Genomic DNA, 21,116 nt, shown 5'->3' with positions numbered 1-21,116 from the left:
TTACACATCTGAGTCGTGCTGCTGATTGGATCAGCTGGGGTTACCACTGTGGACTAGCAGTGCTCTGTGGGTCGTGAGCGGTTTTTCTACTGTGTGTTTAACCCCTTTGCAGGAGTAAAACACACAATAGAGCAGGGTCAATAGTCTTAAAATTACATGCTCTAACAAATTAGATCATGTATTTTTTTTATACTAATAATAATCTGCATTTTTATATCGCTAAAGGTTTATCATACATCTATTACAATTTAATTTAATGTGCCTCCTGGTTAAATAACAAAATCTCTGCATTTTTAAAGGGACATTATATATATATATATATATATATATAATATAAAATGATAAACCTTATGATAAGCCGTAACCAGGCACATTACATTTTAATAGATGTATGATAAACCTTTAGCAATATAAAAATAAATATATAAAAAAAAACTCTACAATATACTTTCATTAATAATTTTGTCCCCTTTTGCTGTAGTTCCATTTAGAAATGGTGAGCATTTCAGTTCCTGTTTGAAATCGAAGTGCAGAACACTGTTATATTCCATACAGCCATTGGCTGCACACTCTAGTGACCTATTTATAACGTTCTCTAATTGGCCACAGGAGAGAAGGTAACCTAAGTTACAACATGGCAGCTCCCATTGTTTTATAGACACTAAGGGGCCGATTTATCATCTGTCTGGCGGACATGATCCGTTATATCGATCATGTCCGCCAGACATCGCTAAATGCCGACAGCATACACTGTCGGCATTTATCATCATTGCACAAGCAGTTCTTGTGAACTGCTTGTGCAATGCTGCACCCTGCAGATTTGCGACCATTTGGCCGCTAGCAGGGGGTGTCATTCAACCCGATCGTATGAGATTGTGCGGATTGATGTCCGCAGCCTCAGAGGAGGCGTATGGGTTAAGGAGCAACTGCTTCTTAACTCCTGTTTCCGGCGAGCCTGAAGGCTCACGTGGAAACAGAGGCATTGGGGCCGATATGGGGCTTAGTAAATTGGCCCCTAAAACTTTATATTTATTTTGTCACTATTTAAACAGCTAATGAAACTTTAAAAAATACATCTACATGTTATTCTCAGACTAATCTTTTCTTTGAATGCATCAATCTATCTACCATTTTTTTAGCCTTTAATATCCCTTTAATGGATTGTATTTCAAGAGATACCCAGGTTAATTTTGCTGAAAGAATCATGATAATTGATGTTTACTTTTTTTAATGCAAGGTTACATTTATTTTATTTTTTATACTAATGGTAGTGTGATATGTGCTGCACAAATAGCATACAAAGAAAATATAATTAAAGGGTGATGATCACATTTACTTTGTTCTCATGGTATCTTTTGTTTAGGATTAGGTAGGTAAGCTTAGGAGTGTGCATGTGTCAGGGGCACAAAATGGCAGCAGTTTTATATATAAATATATATATACAGTCAACAATTTTATTAAAACACTGGTTCCACCTTGCAAATCAGCTGCCATATAGTTCTCCAGGCATGTGAACTCTGCCTACCTAGATGTTCTCTTCCTCAAAGAATACCAAGAGAACAAAGTAAAATTTGATAATAGAATAATAACGGAATATTTATTATAATCATATGCTCTACCTGAACCATAAAAGTAAAAAAATAAAAACAGTTTCATGTCCCTTTAACTCAGGGGCGTATTAAGGCCTAGGCCAACAAGGCCGTGCATAGGGAGGAAAATTAGAGGGGGCAGCAGATTTATTTATTTTAAAATCAAGGTTCTTTTAAATGTCAAAATTGTGTATTTATATATATTTTCTTAATTAGTTTTTACTATGGTGTGATTATACATTTATTTCCCCCTTTGTGGTTAACACTCTTGAAGTTTGAATTAATCTTGGCAACAGCAGATAAAGCTAAACTTCCTCAGCAATCCATTCATCAATATCATTAATTCACACATTCATCCATTTACCCATTCAGTCAAAAAAAAAATCTAACTCCTGGTGGTGGTGGGGCAGCAGAGTTTTGAGTGCCTAGGGCAGCACAAAACCTAAAAACGCCACTGCTTTAACTACAACACAATCTTATAATGGGTAAAATATTATTTTAGTAATCTAAATTATTTTCTCAGCCATACATTATTTTAAAGTGAAGGTCAATTTGGATGAATTAGTGCCCGGTTTTTAATAATCCTATTAAAAACAAGGGCACTTTAAATAATCAAAATTGACATTTCACTTGTTTTCTTCAAAAATTTACCTTTTAATCCTGACACTTGATCCAGCGATTCCCCTGGCTGTCGGAAGCCTCTTCATACATCAGAAATTACTAATCCGGCATCCTCCAATCACGGCTTCCCCCCCCGGGGGAATCATGGCCTGAGGCAACGCAGTGATTGAAGGAAGCCGGATTCGTCATTTTGGACCCGCGAAGAGGGCTTGTGATGGGCGGAGGAAGCAATGCAGCGGCTGTCAGGATTAAAAGGTAAGTATTTGAAGAAAGCGAGTGAAATGTCAATTTTGATGAATTAAAGTGCCCTTGTTTTTAATAGGATTATTAAAAACCGGGCACTAATTCATCGAAATTGACCTTCACTTTAAGATAAAAATTGTTATCGGGCAACCTACAATACTGCACTAATCGTGTGTCCATGGGCCAAAATGGGGGCTATATTTTGGGGTCCAAAAATCCTTTTTTCCCCATAGACTTTCCCCAGGTGGCAAGCATGATTCAGCTCTGTTTATATACATTGATAAATTGTTTCAAACCATCTGCCTATTTATTTTTTATACATTTGTAGCTTTATGCCTTACACTTACAATGCAACACACCCTTTACTGGCACAAAATCTACTACCGAGGACTGAGAAAATACATGGCACAGAAAGGTCACACTCTTAAAGGGACAGATCACAGTATGTATACACACACTAATCTACACAAAGTCTTAAAGGAGCAGTCAATACAGTAGATTTGCATAATCAACAAATGCATGATAAAAAGACAATGCAATGGTCTGACAAATTTCAAAGTTATGTCTATTTCCACTCCTCCTGTATCATGTGACATCCATCAGCCAATCACAAATGTGTATACGTATATTCTGTTAATTCTTGCACATGCTCAGTACGAGCTGGTGACTCAAAAAGTGTAACTATGAAATGATTTTGCACATTTTGTTAATATAAGTAAATTGGAAAGTTGCTTAAAAATTGTATGCTCTATCTGAATCATGAATGTTTAATTTTTTGACTTGAGAGTGAGTCCCTTTAAAGCTACAAATCATAGTAGGCAAACAAAGTAAACAAAATGACTTTTGGACCCCAAAATATAGCCCACCCCTTTGGTCCATGGACACACAATCAGTGCAGTATGGTAGGTTGGCAGAAATGGTAATCAAACAGTGCCAAAATATACAGCCACACAAGCTACTACTCAGAAAGGCGAAATCTCCCAACCAGATCTCGAATAGACGATAAGAAAAGTGCCAAGAGTCAACGCTTCAATGTCCCTGTTATGGGATAAAGTGCTTAAGGTGGTGTCCACAATAAGTTTTATCTAACAGTGCAAATGGTATAATAAAAACAATATGTCTTATAGTATATACAATTTAATATGGTTACAATGCATATTCAACAAATCAAAAATACATTTTTATAAAATATAAAAAATATATTATAAATGTTAAAAACAATGTATCGATTTACTAAAACCTAACGTACTTTTTAACCTGATATCCACTATCTAATAACCAGTATTATAATCAAAAAAGTATACGTAAAATATTGAGATCAGAACAACTGTATGATAACTAATTTAACATATTACAGCAAGTCTAGTATACAAAAAAAGTCCAAATAGTCCCCCAAAAAAAATGTCCAAATTGGATTCCAATCCTATAGAATGGTTAAAGGGACACTGTACCCAAAATTTTTCTTTCATGATTCAGATTGAGCATTACATTTTAAGCAACTTTCTAATTTACTCCTATTATCAAATTTTCTTCATTCTCTTGGTATCTTTATTTGAAATGCAAGAATGTAAGTTTAGATGCCGGACCATTTTTGGTGAACAACCTGGGTTATTCTTGCTGATTGGTGGATAAATTCATCCACCAATAAAAAAGTGCTGTCCAGAGTACACTACTGAAACCAAAAAAAAAAAAGCTTAGATGCCTTCTTTTTCAAATAATGATAGAAAGAGAACGAAGAAAAATTGATAATAGGAGTAAATTAGAAAGTTGCTTAAAATTGCATGCTCTTTCTGAATTACAAAAGAAAAAATTTAAGTTCAGTGTTCCTTTAAGTGTTGGAGATGAAAAATCCGTGTGTGATGTGAGAAAAAATCCAAAAAAACTATAAAATGTGAAAGAAGTTTGAAAATTATAAAAATATAAATATATATATATATATATATATATATACAGTATATATATAAAGTGAAAATTTAAAAAATAAAAGTAAAAATCTGAAAAAAGGCGGTGTACTCCTAAAGTATATGTGGAAAAATAATCCTAAAGAGGATCCTTTGATAATGTCTTGAAGGACTGAGTATATGTATCCAAAATAATCGTGTAAGGTTCCTTTTAAATAAATCCTTTGTAAAGATGTATCCCAAATTAAATGAAAATTGGTGTTAGTGTTCTAGTGATTACACTATAGTGATGATCTTCTTCCAAATATGAATTTTGATAAATTAAGATGACGTCCCAATCCTATAGAAAAATATAAAAATGGACATAGTGCAATAAAGCTACTAAAAAGCGAAAATATAGGTATTTTACTCACCAAAAGAGCCTGGGCCGTTATACCAGTAACAGTCTACGCGTTTCGGTCCGCAGGGACCTTTCTCAAGACTGGTTTTTCTATAGGATTGTGACGTCATCTTAATTTATCAAAATTCATATTTGGAAGAAGATCATTTTTGTATACTAGACTTGCTGTAATATGTTAAATTAGTTATCATACAGTTGTTCTGATCTCAATATTTTACGTATCCATTTTTTATTATAAAACTGGTTATTAGATAGTGGATATCAGGTTAAAAAGTACGTTAGGTTTTAGTAAATCGATACATTGTTTTTAATATTTGTAATATATTTTTTATATTTTATAAAAATGTATTTTTGATTTGTTGAATATGCATTGTAACCATATTAAATTGTATATACTATAAGACATATTGTTTGTATTATAGCATTTTGCACTGTTAGATAAAACTTATCATAGACACCATCTTAAGCACTTTATCCCATAACAGGGACATTGAAGGGCTGACTCTTGGCACTTTTCTTACAGTATGGTAGGTTGCACACATAAGAACCCCATATCAATATTTGTCTTAATTTTTTTTTTTTTTTTAAAAAGCTGAGAAAATAATTTAGAAAGCTAAAATAAGATGTTCCCCTTTTAATGTAACTAAACCAGTTATATAGCTTATAATTGGAAAATTTCCTAAATTGAGCTTTATTTTCAATCGTTATTGGCCGCTATAACATGAGCTCAGTGTCATACAACTTCTGTTTGTCCACAGGGGAGATTTACACCCAAGGATAAAGTAAGCAAGTACTGACAGCTGAGCTTGTCACATTCCAATACTTCCTCTACCAACATGGAGGTCTTGTGATTTTTATATGTATATTAGTAATCACGTGATTCCTGACGACACGTCAAATGGGGCTACACCTACTTATGTCATTGGTTATTTCTTACAAGCAGAACGAAGTTTTCCCATACTAATATGGCCGTCGCCCACTACAAGTCGCTGATTGGAGGAAGCAAGTTGGATTCCCCGCCTCCATTTCCTGGTGCCGTTATCTGATTGGCTCCGGTTCCGGCCCGGTCTGGGTGACTTCCGGCGAGGCGGTTCTGTCAGTGACTGTGTGAGAAGGAGGCGAAGGCAGGCAGGAAGGGAGAACCGGGAGTCTCACAGGAACCGGAAGGACGCACCGATACTGAGCTCAATTTTAAGTGGGGGGCGTTCACTGACCTCTGACCTTTAATATCCATCACTTGCTGGGTGTGTCCCCCAATTCTCTAGGGGCCACAGAACCTCACGTGTAGTTAGCCCATCCCCTGCACACATTTGTATTTTTCTGCCCCTCACACACCTGTATTTTGCCCCCTCACGTTTGCGTCCATCTGCCCATCCTCTACCGTTTTAAACTGCCCTAGTTATATTTATTAATGGAGTATCCAGTTTAGATTTCTGACCTATCTGAGGGAACAGGGGGCTCTCTCTGTGGGTCTGGGTGAGCCCCTCCAGCCCACAAACTGACATCCCTCATAAGAAGAAGGATCTGCCAGTGTTTGGAATTTAAAATGAATAGCCCCTTTTTCTAGCACTTTAATTGTAAGACATTTTTACTGTTACACATAGTATAAGTCATCTATAATATTGTATCATTCTTAAAACCCTTCTGTTGTGGGGGTCAGGGGTCAAGTCTGTCCAGGAGGGGGGGACATGAGATTAAAGAAGGACACAGACACCAAGTGACTCCAATCAAGTGGCAGCATGGTGAGTCCTGGATATTCTTCTCCTTCTTTCTCTCTTGGCAGTGATGGTGGTCAGTGTTTCTGTAGCCCACTAAAAAGGTGTCTCAAAAGGTGCTGTCAAAGGGGCTCAAAGCTAAAATCCCAATGAATTCTTTAATCGTGCATATTAAACGCAAAAAACCTTGTCACATACTTCTGACCCTCCAACGTGTTAGTTAACAGCTTTATCAAATCCGGATCTAACTTGTATCTGTTTTTTAAAGGTCACAACAAAACCTAGGGCTAATCAAGGGGTATGTCTATGGACTGTAAAACAGAACAATTTTTCTAAGACATTTACAGTTTAAATGTTTGAACAAAACATTTATTTTGTAAAATTGCTTTTATGTCTAAGAGGCTCCTTTTTTCCGTGCAGTGTCACTGATATTATTGTTGTTCCATTGTGTTAAGGCTCTATAATGTGGTCTGCCATATTTGCTGATTGGTGGTCCAATTATTTTAGAGTGTATCTACATTGCACAAGGGCAGATATTGTAGTAAGACTGTTAGTGTCAGGTTTCACATCTACTCAGGTAGGACAACATGACCTAAAGGAGGAAATCATTCAAGAACTGACCCAAAATATGTTGCATCATATCGAGGTTCAATATATTCTTTTGTGCCTTGCATTCTGTATAAAGCCAGCTTGTAGGACCTGTTTCATGGTAGTGGGCATGTGATATATTACTTGTTAGTGGGTCTGGCGATCTCTGACTTTAGCCTTCCCTACGAGAGACCTTTTGTATTAAAAATCTGCTTGATAAATTTGTTGTTCAGGAATTTACTGGGCTTCTGTTTTTACAGGCATCGGAGGAAGCTTCGCTGCGGGCGCTGGAGAGTCTGATGAGTGAATTCTTTCATTCGGGCACATCAAATGAACGCAAAAGAGAAATAGGTAAGTCTGGCACATGATAGGCTGGATAGTGAGTTGCTCAGAGATTAAGTAAACTTGGCAAGGGGGTGATGAATGTTGCCCAGGCACACACATGATGGGAGGCTAGTGGGCTAGTTTTAAAGGGACATGAAACTTAACATTTTTATTTCACGATTCAGATAGAGCATACAGTCTTAAAGCTTTCCAATATACATCTATAATCAGTTTTGCTTTGTTTGCCTGGTATCATTTGTTGAAGGAACAGCAATGCACTGCTGGGAGCTAGCTGAACACACCAGTAAGCCAATGACAATGTATATATGTGTAGCCACCAATCAACAGCTAGCTTCCAGCTCCTGAGCCTACCTAGGTATGCTTTTCAACAAAGGATACCAATAGAACAAAGCAAATTTGATAATAGAAGTAAATTGGAAAGTTGTTTGAAATGACATTCTGAATCCATAAAGGAAACAAGTTTAATGACCCTTTGCCTTGATGGGGCTACACACATAGATAAAATGCTGCTCTGTGGCCACTAGCGTTGCAGCTCCCAAAAAAGGAAACGGACAATCAGGAGCAGCAGTTGCACTTTTTGCCAATCACTAGGTGTGTTGTATTTATGAGCCGCAACACTTTTTAAGTGGGTACAATGAATAAGTTAAAGGTACACAAACGCAACTTTTAAGGGGATGTAGAACTCTGATCTTGGAAGTTGGGTGAAATACTCTGTGTTTTTTACTTAAAATCATGTTTACCAGCAACTTCTTATAGGGCCATTATAGTGATAAAATGTTCTTATTCGCAAAGGGGTTAAAAACATAGGTAAAGTGCCAGTGGATTCCTTCAGTTACGCTAGCCACATGACTTAGACTTAACGTTGCTCATTGATTCTGCTGCACTTTCTGCTCAGCAGCTCTGTGGCTCCCTAGCGGTACTTTACCTATGTATTTAAACTACATGTGCGGGTTAAACATATAAAAATCGCATGCCCTAGCAAAATATGAGCAATGCACTACTTACTGTGAGCTAGCTGCTCGTCACTGTCTCACCCAATGTGTTCAGCTAGGCCCCAGTAGAGTATTTCCCTCCCTCAACAAAGGATACCAAGAGAAATAAGAATTTGATAATAAAAGTCAATCTGGAAATTGTATGCTATCTGAAACCCAAGTTTTCTTTCAGGATTATGTCCCTTTAAGTTGTATTTCTCATCTCTGTATGTTTATTTTATAACATTTTTGCTGTGAAGAAGGGGCAGGTTATTTCTGCAGACACAAATTCACAGTTTTGAGAACTACAAAATCAATAATATGTGATAATATCTTCTAGAGAGAAAACCTGCCCAAAATAATCTGACAGAAACCTCTGGGGAGAGCGTGACCTTGACCAAACAAATTAAGCATTGCCGTCTTAAATATACAGCCTCGTGCTACATAATTAAAACAAATCCGTAGGTCATAATGAATAACCTTTGGATTATAATGCATCTTAAATAGAAACAATCTTTAGACAGATTTTTCCTCAAAAAGCATTTTTTTTTTTTTTTTTTTTTTTAAATCATTGATTTTTATTCACCCAGCCTGACAATGCAGACCGTACAGCTAATGTTAATCTATACCGTATGCTCCATAGCTTTTTAATTGCAGCTTCCTCCCGCTTCTGAACGAAAAGCAGTTGATCAATAGAGAATTGTTTACCATGGATAAACCGTTCACCTGGCTTCTTGCGTCACAAAAACTCAAAATTATTTTACCCATTAAAAAAAAAAAAATAACCAACATTCCAGCATATCTTTATATTATTATTGTTTACTTGCTTTTTGCTGTTACAGTTGTGCTTTAGCCACAGACTGAGGCTCAGATTTTGTACTTGAGTATGCTGTATAATGTCTGATTTAGATATTGATTGCTTAGAGCAGTGCATATACCCATTTATTGTTAGCCTATGCAACTGAGTAACGGGTTCAGGCAATTTGCAGCATTTTGTTTTTTGCTTTTTGGCTTCTTTAGAAAGTGTGGCAAAATAATAAATGTATCCTGCAATGTTTTTTATTTTCTAGAATCTTTGGGGAATTAAATTGGTAAATGCACTGTTTAAAAGTGTGAGTTGAGCACTAATAGCTAAAAAAAGGGGGTGCTAGATAGCTATAGAGCTATATAAAGAGATTTATTAAATCACCTGAAAGTGAAGCAGAATATCTGTAGAAAGCTGTCTAGCAAATATCACATGATCATCTCTTTAAAAAAGGAAGATTGTTTTGCCTCAAAATTTCCTCAACTCATCGGATTAAGAGCCCTGAGAGCAGTTATCATTCAGCTACTGTAATATGCAACGTAAAAAAAATAGCCAGTCAGTGTTATCTGTGCTAAGTTCACACTTTGCTTTACTGTGATCTTGTGGGATTTGTCCATAATTTCATAGTAAACTTCCTTTAACTGAGGATGGAAATAACATGACTGTGCCTGCACATACCAGATGCACACTCCCTTGCAAGTCCCAGGACAGGCATTTTGATTGGCTGCTTAAAGTCTCTTTACAATTGGGATGTGGCTACTGAGGAAATTTTGAGGTAAAATATCTTCCTTATTTTACATAGAGATGTTAAAATTATATTTTCAAATAGTTTTTTTAAAAGATATGCTGCGTCACTTTCAAGTAATTCAGCATTTGGGTAATGTGTGTATATATAAATCTTATTTATTTTTAAGCACTTTTAAAAAGTTCATTTGCCCAACCACTTTTACTAAAAAAACTTATAACATTCAGCTGCTGTAGATTTGAATAGGACTTGAGCTACGCTTGTAATTGGCTGCACTGCCAATGTGACCCCCCCCCCCCCCCCAAAAAAAATAAAATAAAATGCTCCATCTTGGGAAGAGGACAAGAGCTTAGTGGGTCTAAATTTAAAGCGACAGTAAAAATTAAACTTTCATTATTCAAACACATACAATTTTAAACAACTTTACACATTTGCATTATTCTCTTGGTATCATTAATTAAATAGTAGGTTCAAGAGCAGCAATTCACAACTGGGAGCTAGCTGAACACATCTGGTGAGCCAATGGCAATAGGTACACGTGTAACCACTAATCAGCAGCTAGCTCCCACTAGTGCATTGTTGCTACGCAGTATTGATAATATAAGTAAATTGGAATATTGTTTCTGAATGATGAGTATTTTAACTTTACTCTCCCTTATCAAGGTAAGAAAATAAACATTTTAAAATAGTTTTCAACAAAAATATTTCATTTAGCCACATGTAGTTCACTTACACTTTTTAGGCCATGCGTTTACTGAGATTAAAGTGGACTATTACTTTAATTTGTCCCTTTATCGTCTACCAGAGAGGAGGTCATTTTATGATCTGTCCTGACACATGATGGGGAGTTTCAGTTGCCATGGTTACCATTTGTAAAAAAAAAAGTGTGTGTTGAAAGGTTCAGAAACTATTTTGTGAATAAATGACCCCTCTCATTATGTTTGTATGTGAGCTACGGCACAACATCTGACTTATTTTCTGCCCCTGACTTCTCTTCTCAGAATCCCTCCTGCATAATTTTGCTCAGCAGCTCGGTGCCTGGAGGTTCTGCTTCTACTTCCTGTCCAGCTCGCACAATGAGTACGTCCTGATGTACAGTCTCAGCGTCTTTGAGGTTAGAGACTTAATTTCTGTTTTCATCGTTTTCACACACATTAAACTTCTCAAAATTTGAACACCATTTAAATCAGGGAATTTAAAGTCCCATTTGTATTGCTTTAACACTTATATTTTCTTGGCACAATTTACAGTATTTTTTTAAACCTAAAGCAGTTCAGGGATATACTCCTTGAAAAATCTGGTAGAATTCCTGCTTTCCTTTTATTGTGACCCAGATAGAGAAGATGTGCTCATATCTAAGCAATCACTGTCTTGCATGTTGTAGGGTCAGATTAAAGTTCACCATCTTTTCTCAGAGCTGTTGAAAACAAAATTTGTTGAACTACAGCAACAAAATGTTCTCTTTGATCCCTGAAATTTTTTAAAAAAATGTTGTTATTTTTCTCCTAACCTTTTCTATATTTCAAATGCTGTTTTATATTGAAGAAGGGAAAAAAATAAAAAATCTTTATTTTGTTTTTTTAAAAAGATTGACAGTCTTGCTTGATATGGTAGAGTTCTGGAGGCCGTGCAGCCATATATCTGGAGCGCCAATGAGTGTTTATTGTAGAGATTCTCTTAGACAGATGTTGCATGCGTCAGGCCTCTTACACTTGTGCTTGGCTTCTATGTCTGCAGAGCCTGATCAACAAAATGTGGTTGGGGGTCCCTTCAGCAGAGAAGATAGAAATCCGAAGTTCCTTGCCTAAACTCCTCCTGAACCAACACAAGAGCCTCCCTGTCTTCGTCTGCAACAAGCTGTGCAAGGTCATTGTGGACATGGGAAGACAGGATTGGCCCATGTTCTACCATGACTTTTTCACTAACATACTGCAGGTGAGTTCATGACCCTCCAGATCACAGAGCAAGATCAAATCACCGCTTACTGCCGAAGGTGCTAGCTCACAATATTTGTGTGTATGTCTCTATCTCATAATTATTATTTTTTATTTAATGGCCTGTTTTTAGATGATCCAGACACCCAGCACCACACCTCTGGGGCTGATTATGCTGAAGACGGCCTCTGAGGAGCTGGCATGTCCTAGGGAGGATCTTAGCATGGCCAGGAAAGAAGAGCTACGGAAACTGCTGCTTGAGCAAGTGCCAAATGTGCTGGGACTACTGACAGGTAAGGCTATTTATTTAACGGACATTAAACTGCCATTATAGTGGGGGAAAATGACATGTTGTAAACTAGTGAACCTGCAATGCTATCTGTGTAACCCTTCAATGGGGTTAAAGTACAGACACCACCGCTGACCCACTCGGCAACGCTAGTCACACAACCCAGCTGTGTGACGGCTGATTGGGTGGCGTTAAGTTTCTGCATGGTTCCAGCATATACTGGGGCTTCTGAGTGGTACTTTATGTGTTTAACTTCTTTGCAGGGTCACTAGACCATGTCCATTTTCCATTATAATGGCCATCTTTAAGAAATCAAATTTTTTTTTTTCACATCAATAATATATCTAAAAAAAATTGAAGCTTAAAGTGAATGTAAACTCGAGCGTACTCGCTCAAGTCGTAGGATAGGATTTAAAAAATGAATGAGACTTTCATTCATCAAATTTGTAGTCTATACTAATCATCTTCCTAGATTTATTTTTTTTTTTTTTTCTTTTTAAATGCTATAACGATAAGTGTCGTTCCTTCCCCGCCATATTACTCAATTGATTGACAGTTGACGAATATGCAATACACTAATTGTGGTGTGTCTCAGCCCCTTTGCGCAAACATCACGACCCGTAGGGGTAACGATTAGTGAATTGCAGATTCGTCATCTGTCAATCAATTTAGCAATATAGTGGGCGGAGGAACGGTGCTTATCGTTATATCATTCAAAGGTAAAAATCTAAGAAGATCAGTATAGACTACAAATTTTGATGAATGAAACTCTCTTACATTTTTAAAATCCTATCCTATGACTTTTAGCGAGTACGCTCAAGTTTACATTCACTTTAACTGCTTTTTATAGCATGGATTCACAAAAAAGTACTGCAATTGCAGACTGTGAAAACCAGCAGTATAGTTGTAGCCCCAAAAAAATCTGTAAATCTGTGCCACCTTCATGTACCATAGTTTTTCCAACCCCACATGGTTAACTTTAACAAAGATTAAACTAATGTTGGCTGTTTTAACCCAAGTATATGATATTGGCAGAGACTGAGTATACAGTTGTTGGGTGTCTGCTCCTAGCAAAATGAGACTAATGGATATTATTTCTCAGTTGTGTGGCATTTGTGTACTATCACACTAAAGAATTCTCATCACTTTGGTATTCCATATTTTAAAAAGCTGTATGGTAAATGACTTGTATTAACGTCTGCTGAACACGACTGACTAAACTGATCAATCTCAATTTGTAGCAAATAGATTAGATTTAAAAAAAAAAAAAAAAAAGTTTGTGCATATTTGTTATAGATTTTGGGGGAACAGACACTTGTCTGCTATCCCCCCCCCCCAAAAAAAAAAGACATACAAATCTATTGACTCCCTCCCCAAAAAGATCTTATTTGGCAGTCTACTTGTTTTCTCAATTTTAAACCACAAATGTATTACTAGTCAGCTGGGAATTTCCAGCTATGTATTTGTACTTCATAGTCAGTTTTATACCAAGGACCATTTATCTGTATTTTGCATCTCAAAGGTGTCCTGGAAAATATTTGGGATAAACACAGCATTACAGCTGCGACTCCCCCTCCCTCGCCCACTGCGTCAGATGCCGGTAAGTAAGCGGCTTGGTTGCTGTTAGCCACTTTAACTGTTTAAAGAGTCAACAGGGGAAATAAGTGTTTTTGTGTAGCTTTTAGTAAATAATATTGAAAATGGCCCAGTGACCACTGCTGCTACTGAGATCACCTTACTAAATTGTCATCAGGGGAAGCCACATGTGAAAATAGGGGACCCATACATGCTTTTGGGGGTTATAATATAGATAAGAATTTTTTTTTTTTCTCTTTCATATGAGTTTTGCAGATGCCAAGGGATCTGAGATTCCATGTTTTTAAGCCCTCCACCCGCCCATCCAGCTCCCTTGCAGATACTCTAAGCTTCCTGCCTTTGCCACTTTTGTGATGTCACTCTGTGTGTACCTGGTGACGTCACCAGCACTCCCATGAAGCCTGGGAGTGCTGCCAACTAGGTCACCAAGGATCCCCGGGCCTGTAGGGTTATTCTGTGATCCCTCTGCATGACGAAAAGGGCTTGTCATGCACCTACAGGATGTACATCAAATCACTTCATTTACTGTTAAAAACCCTATTCACTAAAGTTTAGAGAGCTTATATTTTGTTTCTCATCTTTAGTGAATCAGTGCTCTGGAAGTCGGCAGTCTGGGCCCCTGTCTTTCTTTTGGTAGTGTTCTTTTTAATATTTGATTTTTATTATTTGGAGTGGTGAGTTAGCTTTGTTACTGGGGGTAGTGCCTTTTCTCAAAGGGACAGTAATGACAAGAAATTACTGTTGACTGATATGTTATTCTAGAGCAGAGATGGGGAACCTTGGCCTTCCAAATGTTTCAGAACTACATTTCCCATGATGCTCAACTGGTCTTCAGAGTGCCTTAGCATCCATTGGTAATGTAGTTCTGAAACATCAGGAGTGCCTCCCTGTTCTAGAGCAATAAAAGTCTCCTAGATTTTTTTTTATTTATTTAACAAAAAAACAAAACAATTTAACATCCTTTTTATTGCTGTTTATTTTCGATATCCTAACTCCACCCACCATTTACCTTTATTTAGAGCAGCCAATCTAGGTTTTAGCCCCCAGGCAACAAGCATAGCCACATTCATTATGTTAGTAAAATGGACATTGTTTTGCAGTTATCGGCTAAAGCCAATTAGCTATAGATATGTAGCAGAATTAGCTTTGAGGAGTTAGCATAGTGTATCTTAAGTTTTGAGAATTATACAATTTTTTGTTGTTGAATTACATGAAAGGGGGATCAAAATAAATAATATTGCAAAGTTTGTTTTATTAGACATAACTAAACCTTTTTTTAGTTATAGAGGCCATATCTTCAGAAGGATATTAACAAACTTGAATCTGTGCAAAGGAGGGCTACCAAAATGGTACATGGTCTAAAAAATAAAACTTACCAGGATAGGCTCAATGACCTAAATATGTATAGCTTAGAGGAGAGAAGGGAAAGAGGTGATATGATAGCAACTTTCAAGTACATTAAAGGGTTTAGTAAAACTGAGGCTGTGGGTATTTTACATAAAATGGAAAATTCAAGAACAAGGGGTCATGAGCTCAAGCTAAAGGGTAGTAGATTCCTGAGTAATTTGAGGAAGCACTTCTTTACAGAAAGAGTGATTGATTTATGGAATAAACTTCCTCAAGAGGTAGTAGCAACAAACACTGTGGGGGACTTTAAAAATGCATGGGACAAGCATAGGGCTATCCTACGAACTAGATAAGTTTATACTGTTAGGTAAGGTGGGGCAGACTTGCTGGGCCTATGGCTCTTATCTGCCGTCAATATCTATGTTTCTATGTTTCTATGTTTTTATATATTATATTGTTTACAGACCCTTTTTAATTTATTCTAGGAAGAAGATAATATGAAACTTAGTTCAGTATATTGGTTCTCTATCAGATTATTTTTAAATAGGGTGAGAAAAAAAAACAGGTTTTTCTCTGTCCGTAGTAAATATTAAGCTAGCACAGAGCTGTATCTGGTGGGACTGACTCTTTACATTCATTCCTTTGCTACTGGTGCTGGGTGTCTATTCCTCTCTTCCTGTGTGACGCCAGTAGACACACTGTGTGTGACATTTCCCCAGAGACGCTGTGTGTTTCACTTTCTTCCTTCCTGTTTGACGGCATTTGTGGTTCCATTTTGTAGCGTTGTTTAACCCTTTTGTATGCCAACATGGTCTGCAAGGTATCAGTTGTCTGCATGGGGGTTAGATTGGGGAAGTGTATTTTCCCCTCTCCCCCTGCTCTGTAAAGAGCTGTTTTTGTACCATAGCTGTATCATTTCAGTCCATCCTTGTGGGTTTGTTTCCAAAGGCCAATCGGCAATTCCATCTTTCAGCAGTTTAACTTTTTTTTGTGTGTGTGTTTTAATGTTCAGAATAACTAGATTAAAAGGGGAATGAAACCCATTTCTTTTCCCTTTCATGATTGAGTGAAAAGCGTACAAATTTAACATTGGCCAGCTAGCTCCCAGTAGTGAATTTCTGCAAACAATGGAAACCAAGAGCACGGAGTAAACATAATTTAAAGTAAATTGAAAACCTCTTAACCCCTTCGCCGCAGGCACGTTCCATGATGTCTTAACAGCGCTGGGCGTTGATCATCCTGCAGCCTCCCCCTTTGACACAAGCAAGAATCTGACTGGGGGCGTACCTAGCAGCGTATGCAGTTCCCCATGATCCAATCCAGGCCTTGAAATCGCATGATCGCATTCTTGATCACGTGATTTTGTTTTTACAGAATGTTAACATTGTTCCGATGTTAACACATTGATGCAGGCACGAAGGGGTTAAATTTGCATACTTTATCTGAACCATGAAAGTTTCCTTTTTTAATTTTCACTCGTAAACAAAAAAAACAAAAAGTGTTGCAAAATGACACCGTAACATTGCTTAAAGGGACACTGTACCCAAATTTTTTTCTATTGCGATTCAGATAGAGCATGACATTTTAAGCAACTTTCTAATTTACTCCTATTATCAATTGTTCTTTATTCTCTTGGTATCTTTATTTGAAATGCAAGAATGTAAGTTTAGATGCCGGCCCATTTTTGGTGAACAACCTAGGTTGTCCTTGCAGATTGGTGGATAAATTCATCCACCAATCAAAAACTGCTGTCCAGAGTTCTGAACCAAGAAAAAAAGCTTAGATGCCTTCTTCATATAAAGATAGCAAGAGAAAGAAGAAACATTGATAATAGGAGTAAATTAGAAAGTTGCTTAAAATTGCATGCTCTATCTGAATCACGAAAGATTGGTTCAGTGTCCCTTTAACCAATATATTTTATAAGACCTTTGAACCTCTTTTGCACTTCAACGGTTTCCTGCAAAGGCCCTTAGTCGTTTATTATGATCTGTTCCATTCCAGGCATGTCATTAGGTATGTATTTATTATTTTTTTTTTCCCTCCAACGTATTTGTTTTCTGTAACAAAGCTTCCCTTTATTGATTTAGAGAATTTGCATCTCCTGATTTGCGAGTACAATGAAAGTTCAGATATCTCCCATTATTAGAGACTCTCATAGCTGTGAAGGGGATGATTACCTTTTTAAAACATAGTGCAGCTTGACAGTAGGAGATCATTTCTATTTTCTCCTTCCTATAAATATTAAACCATTGAGTTTGTACTTACAGATGGCAGCGATGTGGACATACTGTTATTTACTTACAGATCTTTCCTACAAAATATTTAATATGTAATTAATATTGTAATTATTTTTTATTTTTCTTTGCAATTTGTGCTCCTCATCTGAAGGAGTTGCTTGCACATGTGCAAACAGGTCAGTGCTGGAATGTAGTGAAAGATGCATTTCAACATGGCTGCACCCATGACTAGAGGAAGGCGGGGAATAATCTTAAAAATATGCTTATAAACTGTATTTAGTGTTTTAATGTCCTCCTTGTTTTTTTTGTTTATCACAACGTTTAGTTTAATTCTTCTTGTGCTAATGTGAGCTTTTCCTTTTTGTCTCCTGTGCATCTTATCTTCCACTAGATGATCTCCTCAGTAACCTTGTGCACACCCCCAGCCTGGCCAAGCAGTTGAACCAACCTCCCCCTAGCCTGGAAGCTGAAAGTGAGCGAGTCTGCGCCCTGGCTCTAGAGTGCCTCTCACACCTATTCAGCTGGATACCCCTTTCTGCAAGCATCACACCTTCCCTCCTTTCCACAATCTTTCACTTTGCACGTCTGGGCTGTGACACCCGGTCGCGACGAGACCCCAGAAGCACCACCACCTCCACTGCCACTCTAAATGGTGGCAGTACCAGTCCACCACTATCAACTCTTGGGACAGTTTCTCAGCAGAATCAGGGCAAGCTGGGTGTCCTAGCAATGTCTTGCATCAATGAACTGATGTGTAAGAACTGTGTCCCCCTGGAATTTCAGGAGTATCTGCTGCGCGTGTGCCAGCAAACATTTTATCTGCTTCAGCGGATCACACGGGAGACAAACGCCCACAGTGTACGCAGCCGCCTGGAAAAGCTGGACGAAAGGTGTGGCCCCGCCCACATAACCTGTTTCCCATACTATCCTGAAAAGGACAATTCTGGTTTATAGCAGGGGTAGACAATTTTTTTAAGATGACGGTAGTATGTATGTGTGTATTTTCTTGCAGAGCCCATTGAACAAAAGTCTGCCATTTGTGGCAGATGTATATTAAGTATAAATGTATGTATTATGTAAATGTGGCACAAAGCATTGGAAATTGTATGCTGTATACTCTCAAATAATTACTGGAGATAAAAGCTGGTTTATAGCAGGAACTTTGTTGCCAAAATGATTAACTGCTTTTTAATGTGACAGTGACACAAACCATACAATAGACAATAGGTAATATAGCAATTTCTGAAATTAATATGCAAATATATATATATATATATATATATATATATATATATATATATATATATATATATATATATATATATATATATATATATATATATATATATATATATATATATATATTAGTAACCAATTTTTCTACAAAAATTCTGATTTGAATATCTGCGCGCGTATAATTTTTTATTTGTTTTTTATTTGTTTTTACAGCTACGTTGAAAAGTTTACAGATTTTCTGAGGCTCTTTGTTAGTGTTCACCTGCGGAGGATTGAATCCAATGCCCAGTTTCCTGTAGTTGAATTCCTGGCACTGCTTTTTAAATACACTTTTCATCAGGTACATTGGCGTCTCTTGCTTATACTTCTAAGCATTTTACAGTAAGATCTGAAATCCACTCTGCTACCTCCCTTGTTTATTCAGCTGAAACGTTTTATGTAAAAAAAAACAACCTTTTTTTTACAAAGTCATAGGACAAATATATTCAAAATATTTTATAGTGGTCCTACTATCTTTGATCTAATTGAACGTGCATTGTTTTCACACTCTTTCAATTTGCAGCCAACACATGAAGGTTACCTCTCTTGTTTGGACATCTGGGCATTGTTTCTAGACTACTTGACCAACAAAATAAGGAATCGGTTAGAGGATCGAGAGGTTATTATCAGCAGGTGAGAATCTACTGTGTGTGCGCATTTAATTTATATATATATATATATATATATATATATATAAAATTTATTTTTGTCTAACAGCAGTATAGTTTCATTTATCTCATCAGCAGAAGGGTAGGTTTTGTTTGTGTGTTAAAAAAAAAAAAAAAAAAGATACCAAGAGAATAAAGCAAATTAGATAATGGAAGTACTGTAAATTGGAAAGTGGCTTATAATTGTGTTCTGTTGTAATCCTTTACCCTAGGTACGAGGATGCACTGGTGTTGCTGCTGACCGAGGTGCTGAACCGAATACAATTCCGCTACAATCAGACACAGCTGGAGGAGCTGGATGATGAGAATTTAGATGATGATGTAAGAAGGGAGCTGAAGTGTCATTTCAGACCATAAAATGTGTACTGGGTGGTGGTTCGTGATGTTTCCCTAGACGGCAAATCAGAGAGGGTGTTAACAGTCCCAATAATTCTGTTTGCACATTAGGAAGTAAGAGCTCTGATCTTATTCCTGTAGGTAGCTGAAGGGCCCTCTCAATTCCTTGTGGTCTTTGAGGTTTCAAGAGGAGATCTATATTCTATTTTTAAGAAAAGAAGAGTTCAGGGTATGAATGATACAGGGGAGTTACTTGTATTTATACTAACTTTTACACTCTGCCTGGTTTCACAGCAACAGACGGAGTGGCAGAGATACTTGCGTCACAGTTTGGAAGTTGTGGCCAAAATAATGGAGCTGCTTCCTACTCACGTGTTCTCGACTCTGGTAACTAATCCTAAAACACTTTAGCCTAAGATCTGTTCCTTTAAAGGCCAGTAAACACCTTGTGTTTTTTTTTTTTTAATGAAGTAAGTAAGGGGAGTAGGCTGTTTTTAATTAAAGAGGGCTGAGTCATAAATTTAGACACAGCTGAACCTGTTTAAAGGTTTGAAAATGCAGACCCTTAAATTATATATTGAAAAAACTTAAAAAAGGGAGAGATTTGTAGTGACCTAATAAGTAACTACACAAGAGACAGGGATATCAGCATTTTCTTTTTAATTTGGGTGTAATAACCTTAACAATCATCCCCATTTGGGGAAAACAAAACAAAACAGTGCAATAAAGTTCATGCAAGCCTATACCAGATAGAGACCCTGATACGTAGCTACACATAAGAACCACATCCAGAAAGTGCACAGTAAAGCTAAGGTCATTCAGTCCTAGGACATCAGTTTGCAACATTCACCCTTAGAACAAGCACTTAAAAACCCAATTCAACAAACCACACCTCTAACAGTGGATGGCAGTGCAGAATCTGCACTAATCGGCCAATGTGTTAATCTATGAGGATCTATGTTTGCTAAAGCGGATAATAACAACGGCCATGTAGAATGTTACATCAAAAAATGATAAACTTTATGGCTTCCATTTATAAATGCATAGGTAAAGTTAGACTGGAAATTGGTAACATGGGACCTAAGAGAAACCGAGCAACACCTATTTCAGAGGGCACCCCTAACATATAGGAAGGATATGGTGTCATGAAAATTACCGATGGAGAATCTATGCTCGGTCTTCCTAACTGTAGGTCACAATGATACCACTTGGCAAATGGTTAATGCAATTACAACATTAATTACAATGTTGCTGCAATGGAAACAAACTGGCAGATATTATATACATTGGTTAAACGTTGTCATGATAAACATAGTAAACCACATAACAGGCAATGTGATGTTTCCTCTTGTGGTACTAGTATTGAGAACTGTCCAGAGTACAAATGTGACATATGCCTGATAAACCAAGCGCCATATAGTTACGTCTTCAGAGGGGTAGAATTCCTTCCCTCTATTTCGGCACAAACACAATATATGTTGAGGCAATCCTTTCTGACAAAAGACCAGCAA

General features: G+C 37.1%; 1 protein-coding gene across 1 annotated transcript in view; it reads left to right on the top strand.

The window, feature by feature from the left end:
* Positions 1-5,836: 5,836 nt before the first annotated feature.
* Positions 5,837-21,116, top strand: part of XPO6 (exportin 6) — an 87,464-nt gene continuing 72,184 nt past the window's right edge. Inside the window, exons 1-11 of the mRNA XM_053694945.1 lie at positions 5,837-6,496; positions 7,318-7,408; positions 10,925-11,037; positions 11,661-11,858; positions 11,991-12,150; positions 13,669-13,746; positions 17,718-18,216; positions 18,776-18,902; positions 19,125-19,234; positions 19,482-19,590; positions 19,900-19,992. Coding sequence (XP_053550920.1) covers positions 6,494-6,496; positions 7,318-7,408; positions 10,925-11,037; positions 11,661-11,858; positions 11,991-12,150; positions 13,669-13,746; positions 17,718-18,216; positions 18,776-18,902; positions 19,125-19,234; positions 19,482-19,590; positions 19,900-19,992 — 1,581 coding nt within the window. The 5' untranslated portion in view covers positions 5,837-6,493. The remainder of the gene's footprint in view (positions 6,497-7,317; positions 7,409-10,924; positions 11,038-11,660; positions 11,859-11,990; positions 12,151-13,668; positions 13,747-17,717; positions 18,217-18,775; positions 18,903-19,124; positions 19,235-19,481; positions 19,591-19,899; positions 19,993-21,116) is intronic.

This window comes from Bombina bombina, chromosome 11 (assembly GCF_027579735.1).
Source record: "Bombina bombina isolate aBomBom1 chromosome 11, aBomBom1.pri, whole genome shotgun sequence".
In the NCBI taxonomy this organism is placed as follows: Eukaryota; Metazoa; Chordata; class Amphibia; order Anura; family Bombinatoridae; genus Bombina; species Bombina bombina.
Note: the sequence above shows the minus strand (reverse complement) of the source record. Positions and strands in the feature narration are given on the sequence as shown.